The sequence below is a fragment of the Taeniopygia guttata genome, chromosome 14 (assembly GCF_048771995.1).
Source record: "Taeniopygia guttata chromosome 14, bTaeGut7.mat, whole genome shotgun sequence".
Lineage (NCBI taxonomy): Eukaryota > Metazoa > Chordata > Aves > Passeriformes > Estrildidae > Taeniopygia > Taeniopygia guttata.
Window position 1 is genome coordinate 6,912,481 of NC_133039.1, and position 11,211 is coordinate 6,923,691.

General features: G+C 61.0%; 1 protein-coding gene across 1 annotated transcript; it reads right to left on the bottom strand.

The window, feature by feature from the left end:
• Positions 1–4,941: 4,941 nt before the first annotated feature.
• MSRB1 (methionine sulfoxide reductase B1) lies at positions 4,942–7,791 on the bottom strand. The gene is made up of 4 exons (XM_030284488.4): positions 7,640–7,791; positions 7,223–7,365; positions 6,540–6,654; positions 4,942–6,088 (listed from the first exon to the last, which is right to left on the bottom strand). Exons 1-4 carry the CDS (start codon positions 7,692–7,694, stop codon positions 6,063–6,065), a joined length of 339 nt encoding a protein of 112 aa, XP_030140348.1. The 5' UTR covers positions 7,695–7,791; the 3' UTR covers positions 4,942–6,062.
• Between the last annotated feature and the right edge of the window lie 3,420 nt (positions 7,792–11,211).

An 11,211-nucleotide genomic window follows, 5' to 3' on the forward strand; every position in this document is an offset into this window, starting at 1 on the left:
TACAAGCAACAAATCATTACCGCAGACAGTCCAGGGGATGGCTTGAAAGAGCAGCCACGTGGGGAGAGAGCCCCGGAGGGCATCACCCTCCCTGCCCGGGGCTTGTGGCACACTGGGGGGGCCTCGGGAGCAGCCACGGGGCTGGATGGAACCTCACAGGGCTGGGATGGTGCTCACAGGGCTGGGATGGTGCTGGCAGGGCTGGGATGATGCTCACAGGGCTGGGATGGTGCTCACAGGGCTGGGATGGTGCTCACAGGGCTGGGATGATGCTCACAGGGCTGGGATGGTGCTCACAGGGCTGGGATGGTGCTGGCAGGGCTGGGATGATGCTCACAGGGCTGGGATGATGCTCACAGGGCTGGGATGGTGCTGGCAGAGCTGGGATGGTGCTCACAGGGCTGGGATGATGCTCACAGGGCTGGGATGGTGCTCACAGGGCTGGGATGGTGCTGGCAGAGCTGGGATGGTGCTCACAGGGCTGGGATGATGCTCACAGGGCTGGGATGGTGCTCACAGGGCTGGGATGGTGCTCACAGGGCTGGGATGGTGCTCACAGGCCTGGGATGATGCTCAGAGGGCTGGGATGGTGCTCAGAGGGCTGGGATGGTTCTCACAGGGCTGGGATGGTGCTCACAGGGCTGGGATGGTGCTCACAGGGCTGGGATGATGCTCACAGGGCTGGGATGGTGCTGGCAGGGCTGGGATGATGCTCACAGGGCTGGGATGATGCTCACAGGGCTGGGATGATGCTCACAGGGCTGGGATGGTGCTGGCAGAGCTGGGATGATGCTCACAGGGCTGGGATGATGCTCACAGGGCTGGGATGGTGCTCACAGGGCTGGGATGGTGTTGGCAGGGCTGGGATGGTGCTCACAGGGCTGGGATGATGCTCACAGGGCTGGGATGATGCTCACAGGGCTGGGATGATGCTCACAGGGCTGGGATGGTGCTCACAGGGCTGGGATGATGCTCACAGGGCTGGGATGATGCTCACAGGGCTGGGATGGTGCTCACAGGGCTGGGATGGTGCTCACAGGGCTGGGATGGTGCTCACAGGGCTGGGATGATGCTGGAATTCCACAGCCTGGAACATCTTCCCTGGTGAGCCCTTCCCCAGGGCCAGGGGGGGCTGTGGTTTGGGGTCACCCAGCTCCACGCTGGAGCAGGGCAGGGCAGTAGAGCTGTGACATTCCCCTGCTGGCACAGGGGGGATCAGTCCCACCCCAGGCAGCTCCTGGGACACCCACAAGGAATCCACCCTCAAAACTTGGGATGTCTGGGGGTGAGGAGGGAGCCTGTGGGGGGCACGGCTCTCCAGGCTTGGAATCATGGAATTGTTGAGGTTGGAAAAGACATTTAAGCTCATCAAATCCAACCTGGTCACCACATCCTCAAGGGCCACATCCACACGTTCCCAAACTCCTCCAGGGCTGGTGACTCCACCAGCCACTCCCAGGGCTTTACAGCCTCCTCCAGGACAGAGTTTTCCTATGATCCCACCTAAAGCTGCCATGTGCAGCCGGTGCTGAGCACAGAACACGCCTGGGACAGGCATTTCCCACCTGGGACAGGCATTTCCCACCTGGGACAGGCATTTCCCACATCAAAAATGAACCTGGTGATTCCAGGCGATGCTCACTTGGGAGCAGGAGATAAGTCCCCAAAGCAAGTGTCTAAGTATGACTGATTAACAACTAAACCCTCACTAATTGCCTTAAAAAGTCACATCTCGACAGCCAGGCAAGGAAAAAAAAAAAAAGGATTAAAATTTTCCTCAGGCTAAACATTTTTCCAGCGTGCTCAGACTCGCTCTGGATGGCTCCAGTCATTATCTCCCTCATTAACACACGCCACAAACCGAAAACAAATTTCCCCACCTTGTGGCTCCGGGAGGTTCAGGGGGATTAACCAAACCTGGGGAATGGGATCAGGCAGTGCCAGCCCCAGAGAGGTGGGGCTGGACCAGGGAGACGGAGCTGTTATTGCTGAATAAACTGGAATAAACCTGGGATTTTCTCCAGCTGGAGGTGCTGGGACAGGTGAGGTCTGGCTCCTCTCCTCCTGCCAGCCCCGTGTCACCCAGAAATCATGACGGGGTAGGATATTTTTTAATTTCCATCCCTCTATTTCCTGTAATTAACACAACACCTGAATTTTTGCAGCCCCAAAAAGAACCCGAATCACCCCTTTGAAGCAAAGTGATGCCAAAGGCCCCCAAAGGGATGGGAGCTGGCAGAGCTTGGGATGAAGGCAACGTTTGCTGGGAATGACGGTGCCAGAGCATCCCAAATCAGGCTGTGCTCCTGGCCAAAAGGATGTGGAACCCCCCAAAAAAGTGCTGCTTTGGGATCTTGGCCTTTTGGAGCGGGAAAACCTGTGGATCAAAGGATAAAATGGAATAAAATGGCAGAAACATGAAAGGAGCCATCCCTGTGATGCTGGGCAGCCACTGGAAAGGCGGCTGGGAATTCCAGGAGGAGCAGCCAGGCACAGGCTCCAAGGAGCAGCGGTAATTAAAGCTTCCCAGTGCCTCCAGGTCATTTGCCTTTTCCTTGGATAACATAATTTCTATAGGGCTTGTTGTTTTATTAGAGAATTAATCTAAATCTGGATGCTTTGCCGGCGGCTGGAGCCATCCCGAGGAGGGTCAGGGGCAGGTCCCGTGCGTGGCATGCGGGGGGGGGAAAAAAAAATCCGACAAAACTCCAAAGGGGAGGTCAGCTGGAGGCTAGCGGGGAGGAAATGAGCGATTTCTTCAACAATCAGGGAAGTTTGGGTCGGCCTGGAGACGTAATTGAATTTGTGGCGTTGAAGTCGGGCTGAGCGGCTGCTCCCGACCGAGAGAAATCCTCTCGTTAAGGAGGAATTGTCATTAGGGGATAATGAGAGGAGGGGAATGGCAGAGGGAACGTGGAGTGAGGGGGAAAAGCGGAATTCCCAGGGCGGGGTGAGGGAGGGACCGCGGGTGCCCAGGGATGAGGGTGCCCGGGGGATGGGGTGGGATGGGATCCGCGGGATGGGATAATGGGATTGGAAATGGGATGGGATGGGATTAATGGGATGGGATAATGGGATGGGATGGGATCCATGGGATGGGATAATGGGATGGGACTGAATGGGATCAATGGGATGGGATCTGTGGGATGGGATAATGGGATTGGAAATGGGATGGGATGGGATTAATGGGATGGGATTAATGGGATGGGATAATGGGATCCGTGGGATGGGATCCATGGGATGGGATAATGGGATCCGTGGGATGGGATGGGATGGGATCCATGGGATGGGATGGGATCCGTGGGATGGGATCCATGGGATGGGATAATGGGATGGGACTGAATGGGATCAATGGGATGGGATGGGATCTGTGGGATGGGATAATGGGATGGGAAATGGGATGGGATGGGATCCGTGGGATGGGATCCATGGGATGGGATAATGGGATGGGATAGTGGGATGGGATAATAGGATGGGATAGGATCCATAGGATAGGATTAATGGGATGGGATCGGGAATGGGATGGGATCCCTCCTGCGGGATTGCATCCTGAGTCCTCAGCACCAGGGGCTGCCTGGAGCTCTCCACCCTCAGGTCTTTAATATTCCCACTAAAACCCCATCTCCAGCCAGATTTCCATGAAAATGCCCCACCCCCATTTAAACCATCCCCGAGCGGGGGGAGGTTTGCCTTCGGGGATATTTCCCTGTTGATGTAGGGGATCCCACAGGAACATCCTCCTCCTTCCCTTCCCTCCCTGGAAGGCTTGGGAAAGGCGCTTGCACCCTCCCGTGCCCGCATCCACAAACTGCAAGGCAGCGTGGAGGAATCCAATCCCGGCTGGATCCGCAATCCCGGCTGGATCCGCAATCCCGGCTGGGTCCGCAATCCCGGCTGGATCCCCTGGCACGGCCAGGGATGGAGGAATCCCGGCTGGATGTCCCCTGGCTGGCACAGGATGCTGGGCAGGGCAGGGATGTAGCAATCCCAGCTGGATGCCCCCTGGCACACGCTGCCCACCATGGGGTGGAAGCTCTGCTGTCCCCTCGCTGCTGTCCCCTCCCAGGTTTCCTCCCGTTGCAGCATCTCAGGGGAATCCGCTCCAAAAATCCCTTCCAGGGCTCACCTGGATGTCACCTGAGAGAATCCTGGAATGGTTTGGGTTGGAGGGACCTTAAAGATCACCCAGTGCCACCCCTGCCATGGCAGGGACACCTCCCATTGTGCCAGGCTGGCCTGGGACACTCCAGGGATCCAGGGGCAGCCACAGCTGCTTTGGGCACCCTGTGCCAGGGCCTGCCCACCCTCCCAGGGAAGAATTTCCCCTTAATGCCCTAAAATCCAAAGATTAATCAGTGAAAAGGCAGATTGGACCTCCAGACTGGAACCTGGTGAATAATTAGAGGTTGATTGGAGCTGAGGGCAATGGGAGGAGAGCTGGCACTGCCTTCTGAGCTCCAGAGGGGACCTCACCCCTTGGAGCAGGGAGCTGGAGCCCAGCAAAGCCCAGCTCAGGCCTCCAGGCTCCAGGGATTTGGGATCCAGCTCCAAGGGGGTGAAGATCCCGTGTGAGACTGAGGGTTGTGGCTTCCAGTCCCACAGACTTTGTGTGGGGAACTTCTGGTGAGAAACACTTCTCCCTGTGGCCAGAAAATGCTGAGAGCCCAGGAAGTACCAAGAAGACACTGGAAACAAGCTAAAACAGCTTCATTTGGGGAAAAAGTGCTCAGTGGAGAGAAAAGGAAACCTTCCCAGGGGAGCTTTGGCTCTGGCAATGCCCAGAGGCCTCCCATGCCTCAGCAACCCCCTCTCCAATGGCACAGTGGGGAAATGGGGAGAGATTCCAGAAAAAAGCACCCCCACACCCCCAGCCCTGCAGCAGGGAGCAGAGCAGGAGCCCACGGAGCTGGGATGTCATTCCCAGCGTGTTCAACACTCCAACACAGTGAATCAGTGCTTTATTTCAGCATGGAGAGGTACAAGACCTGCAGTGAGCTCCAGGGGTGGCAAACCTGCCCTGGTGCCCTGGGATCCGTGGGATTGAGGGAAAACACACGGAGAGAAAAGCCCCCAAAGTGTCCCCAAGTGCAGCTGCACCAGCAGCACAGCCCCTCTAAACCCATGGGTCAGCAACAGCCTTTTCCCTCTTTAAAGATCCTCGTGGATCCCTTCCAGAGGAGGATTTGGCTCCTGGGCCAGGGAGGGAAGGCCAGGAATGAGGCACTGAACTGAGGAGGATCAGTGTGGCAGCTCTTGGGAGCACTGAGGCAGCACAGCCACAATGCTGAGCCTGAGCGGTGCCAAGTGCAGTTCTGGGGCCCAATTCCAGCCTCCCTCCCTGCAGAGCACAGCCAGGAGGAAGCCAAGTGCCCCTGGAATTTATTGCACAGCGCTGAATCAGGTGTAAGGCCAGGGCAGAGTCGAGGACCCCGGTGTGGAACCGTCTCTGCAGTGTGGGAGGTGGGCAGAGGGGGAAAACACCTGGATGCTGCCCAGAAAACATGTGGGACCATAAAACATCCCTGCCCCAGCGCCCTGGAGGGTTTATATAGGGCAGTTCATACCATGATCCCAGCCCAGAATAGCTCCAGGGATTAACCCTGACCCTGGCCTGGGCTAATCCTGCCTTAGTCCCTGCAAGTGCCAGCAGAGCCTCCCTGGAGTGCATCCAGTGCCTGCCTGGGCTCTGGACACTGTCAGCAGCAAACCCTCCCTGAGCTCAGCACAGGCACAGCAGCTCCTTGGATGGAGCTGGAGCAGCCCCAGGGAGGAACTGGGCCAGGGAACCAGGAGAGAACCAGGACAGGGGAACCAGGGGATAACCGTGACAGAGAAATTGAGGGGAACTGGCCCAGGGAAAACAGGGGAACCCTGACAGGGAAATCAGGGAATAAAACCTTGACAGGGAAATCAAGGGGAAACCGTGACCAATAAATCAGGGGAAAACTCGGAGCAGGAGCTTCCTTGGGGTTGCTCCTGCTGTGGGTCCTCTTGGCAGGACAGCGCATCCCAAGGAGTGAAGGCAGGATGAGCCCAGGGCAGTGCCAGGTGCAGCAGCTCACTTATTTTTCCGTCAGGTCAGATTTACCTAAAAACAGAGGAGGAGCAATCAGGGCTCGTGTTTCTTCCTCCAGAACCACCAGCCCTTTTTATAATGGGGGTTTTGCTACACAACATCACCACCACCACAGCCTGGCCAGCAGCTCATAGAATTCGGCCTCCTGAGGCCTCTCCTCCACAGCCTTTTCTTCCACAACTTCCCCAGGGAGTGGCCAGCAAAGCCCCCCAGACCCTCAGTGGCAGCACAGAGGCTCCCTCACCCCCAGAGAAATCCCCCAAAACTCAGCCACCCCTCAAAGCCAGGGAGACCCTGGGTGCTGGTGACAGCAGCTGAGCTCGGGGAGCCCTGAGCTGAGCCGGATTTATCCCTGGCATTATCAGCAGGGCCAAGGCCACCCTGCTGAAAGCAGCACAGCACTGCCAGCCTGCCCCAGAAATGACTCCTGGGGCTGGCACAGCTGCCAAGCCATAGCTGGTACCTTTCGGGAGGAACTTCAGTGAGCTGCTGAATATTCAGAAGCGGGACTGGCCCCTCTTGGGCCCATCGTTGAGGAACTCGTGGCCCAGCCCGTTGCCACACTTGCCACACGTCACCTGGAGGAGCAAGGGGAAGGGGTTGGCATCAATCTGGTTTTGCTGGAGAGGCAGCCCGGGGGTGGATTTTGTTCCAGTCCAAGGTTCAGGGGGTGTTTTTTGTTCCAGCCCGAGGTTCAGGGGGTGTTTTTTGTTCCAGCCGGAGGGTTTGGGGGGTGTTTTTTGTTCAAGCCCGAGGTTCAGGGGGTGTTTTGTTACAGCCTGAGGGTTCAGGGGTGTTTTTTGTTCCAGCCCGAGGGTTTGGGGGGTGTTTTTTGTTCCAGCCCAAGGTTCAGGGGTGTTTTCTGTTATAGCCCAAGGGTTTGGGGGGTGTTTTCTGTCACAGCCCAAGGTTTGGGGGGTGGTTTTTGTTCCAGGCCGAGGGTTCGGGGGGTGTTTTCTGTTACAGCCCGAGGGTTCGGGGGATGGTTTTTGTTCCAGCCCGAGGTTCAGGGGCTGTTTTTTGTTACAGCCCGAGGGTTCGGGGGTAGGTTCTGTTACAGCCCGAGGGTTCGGAGGGTGTTTTTTGTTACACCCCGAGGGTTCGGGGGTAGTTTCTGTTCCAGCCCGAGGGTTCGGGGCTGCGCACCTTTAAGGCTCCCGGGCGCTCCTCGCGCTTGGCCACGCTGTCCCCGCGCAGGGTCTCGGTGAACGCCGGCCACGGCGACGAGTGCTCGTACTTGGCTCGGCTGGAGAAGAGCTCATGGCCACACTTGGCACACACGTAAATACCTGCGGAGGGGCCACCAAGGAGGGGACAGGTCAGCGCGGGGACCCCCGAGCCCAGGGCACCCCCAGGGCAAGCGGGGGGGTGCAGGGGCAGCACCCCCACTCCCCCACATAGAAGGATCCCCACAAGCGGCTCATACACGGATCGAAACCCCGAGTCCCCATCGGGGAGAATTCCCCCGCCCGGAGGATGCTCCGCAGAACGAAACCCCCCTGAACCCCCCCAGCCGCTCGCCCCGCCGGGTGACCCCCGGAGCCCGCGGGGAGCCCCCCTCACCCGGCTGGAAGTGGTCCTTGAACACCTCTCCCCCAAAAAAGGAGCAGAAGGACATGGCTGCGCCCTCCGCCCGGCCCGTTCCGTTCCGTTCCGTTCCGCTGGCCCGGCCGCACCCCCGCCACGCCCACCCACCGGGCCACCCCCCCTTGTGTGTCACTCCCACCGGGCCACCACCCCCTCCTTGTGTGTCCCACCCACCGGGCCACCCCCGTGTCCCTCCCACCCACCGGCCCACCCCCATGTCCCTCCCCTCTCCGCGCCCACCCCCGTGTCCCTCCCACCCACCGGGTCACCCCCGTGTGTCCCACCCACCGGGCCACCCCCCTGTCCCTCCCACCCACCGGGCCACCCCCCACCCCTTATGTCCCACCCACCGGGCCACCCCCGTGTCCCTCCCACCGGGCCACCCCCTGTCCCTCCCCTCTCCGGGCCACCCCCCTGTCCCTCCCACCCACCGGGCCACCCCCCTGTCCCTCCCACCCACCGGGCCACCCCCTGTCCCTCCCCTCTCCGGGCCACCCCCATGTCCCTCCCACCCACCGGCCCACCCCCATGTCCCTCCCCTCTCCGGGCCACCCCTGTGTCCCACCCACCCACCGGGCCACCCCCCCGTCCCTCCCACCCACCGGGCCACCCCCGTGTCCCTCCCACCCACCGGGCCACCCCCGTGTCCCTCCCACCCACCGGGCCACCCCCGTGTCCCTCCCCCGGTCCCGCCCCAGCGGCCCCGCCCCGCCGCTCTGCGGGCCCGGCGGTACCGGGGCGATACCGGGGCGCTCCCGGTACCTGGCGGACCCCGCTCCGAACCTCCCCCGTTCATCCCCCGGTACCCCCGGCCCGGCCCGCAGCCCCGGCGGGGCGCACGGGGGACGCGGGGCGGAGCGCGGAGCCGGCTCGGGGCTGCGGATGCTCCGGTACCGCCGGTGCGAGCGGGGTGGGCGCCAGCCCGGCTCTGGGCACCCGCAACCGGCAGCGGGACCGCGACGGAGCCGCCGGTACCGACTTTTCACCGCCGGTACCGCCACCGGAACCGGCACCGTTCCGGCCCTGCTATCCCGGCACCGGCGTCAGCGCTTGGATCCCGGCACCAGCAGCGAGCGGCCTCGCTGGCACCGGCACCGGCACCGGCACAAGGTCCGGTGTCACCGGCGCCGGGACTGACCCTCCCGCCCCCGTTATCCTCCCCCGGCATCGCTCGTCCTTCTCCACCCCCGGGACCCACCGACCCTTCCCGGCTCCCCGCAGGTACCGGCGCTGCGGGCCCCGGGGCGGGCGGCGGGGCCGGGCAGCCCCCGGTTCCCCAGCAGGGCTGGGGGCGGTGGGGACCGGGGGTCCCTCGGGGCTGTGGGGATGGCACAGCAGAGACCACCGGGCCGGGGTCACCCGGGGGGATGCGGGGTCTGACCCGGGGAGGAGGAGGAGGAGGAGGAGGAGGAGGAGGAGGAAGAGGAGGAGGAGGAGGTGCCAGCCCGCTGTGTGGCGAGGTGAGGGCTTTGAAGGTGAAGCTGGGCGGGTATAAAGGGGCCGAGCTGCTGCAGGTTCCTTCTCCTTCCAGAGATCAGCACCACAAACCCCTCCTCGTGTAGTTTATCCAAAACCTCTCGCCCAGGATGAGTCCCCGGGCTTGGGCTCTGCTGGAAGCGGCGCCTTCCTCGGTGCAAGAGGAGAAGATCTTGGTGCCCTTTGGACAAACGCGGGGCTCTGGCTCTGCTGCCCTGCGGCCGCAGCCACGCTTGGATGGGTGCCCGCTCCCAAATGCCAAGGCACCAAATGCCAGGGGGCTGCGGGACCCCGGCGTGGGGCCGGTGCTGCCGCTGCCCTGTGGGTGCTGCAGCTCGGAATGAGCTCAGGCTCCATCCCGGCGGGCTGAGCTCCCGCTGCAGCCCCGGGGATTGATGGCAGAACCCGGGCAGGCGGAGGAAGGGGCTCCGCAGCGCTCGGGAGGATGCAGGGAGGAGGATGCGCTGCTTTGAAAGCGCCTCCCGTAAGATCAACCGAGATCAGAGGAGCGGGATGGCAGAGGAAGCTCCAAATAGACTCCAGGGCCCCGCACACCTTCGGGGTGGGGATTTGCAGGCGCTGGAAGGAGCTGCAGCTGGCAGAAGCTCTCGGCAGCATCATCCATCCATTGCTCCCTGCAATTCCTGCGCTGAGGCTGTGCCGGCGGCAATGGGATGGGTGTGGGAAGGGGATGGATCCTGCAGAGGCCACGCAGCTCAGGAGAGGAGCAGGGGTTGGGAAAGGCTGAGACACGGGAGTGAAGCAGAGCCCAGAGAGAAGCAGGGCTGGGCTCCAGGCAGGGTGCTGCAAAGGATTTGGGGCTGGCTGGCTCTCAGGCATTCCAAAGCCCACCTGGCTCCTTGCTCCTCCAGCAGCACAAACCCCACTCCAGTATCCGCCAGGAAAACCCCTGAGAAGCAGCGGGGTGATGTGGAACTGGGAGCAGAGGATGGAGCTGGGATCCCACACGGCCCAGCCCGCTGGGCAGTTACAAAATTCTGAGCTCGCAGAATTCCCTCCAAGCCAGCCCAGGGCTCCCTGATCCCGGGATAATGCGGAATGCTCCAGGGACAGCGTCACAGCCGGGCTCTGTCACGGTGTTTTGTGCAGATAATTAGAGAGGGATTTCCAAATCCTTTGGCTGGGTGAGGAAAGTGCTGCTGTGGTGCCTCATCCCCCTCAGCAGCGCCACTGCCACCCTAATTAACCACAGAGGAGTGAGGGAAGTTAATGAAGTTGATATTTCAATTAACTCCCTGATCCTACAACCAGGCAGGCAGTGCCCACCCGGGAGCTGCCACCGTGCCAGGCTGGGCCAGGCTCTGCTGCCTTGGCCATGTGAAGGAATGTTTTAGGGGAAGGGACACCAGCCTAAGCTGGGTCACAGCTTGTCCCTGTCAGGTCGTGTCAAGGCCTGAATTTGAACCAAAGCTGGGAGCAAGGAGTGGAATTTTGGAGCTGGAGAGGCTCACTGATGGTCATGGCTTTGGTGTGCCCACACACAGCGAGGGGGACACTGTCATGAGGGGTCTTGTGTCCCTGCCCTGCACAGATGTGACCGTGCAGGGCTGGGTGTCCCAAGCAGACATCCCACTCAGCCCCAGTCCTTCTCAGGGATGTCCTGGAAGAGGTGGGATCACCCCTGAGAGCTGTTTGCTGGCACCTCCAAAGTCACCATCACCCCGTGACCCCACCCAGCCCACCCAGCTGTCCTCATGACAACACTTTCAAGGACCTTCATGTCTGATTTATCCTGCAAAGAGCAAAAAGATCCCCCTGATCCTGCAGGGCCACAGCCTGGGGACGAGCTGCAGGCTGGGAGGAGCTCAGTGCTAAGCCTGAGGCAGCAGCAAAGCCTCCCCTGGGGCTGCACATCCCTCTTGGGGTGCTGCTGGTCCAGCCAGGACACCCAGCAGGGTCTGTCCTGCTGCCCCCACCCTCCCCAGAGGTGGCTGCAGCAGCAGCAGCAGCAGCAGCAGCAGCAGCAGCAGCAGCAGCAGCAGCGTAGCCCCCACTCTACTCACCATCCCTGCCAGAGGAGAACTCCCATACAAACCCAGGCTATTATTATC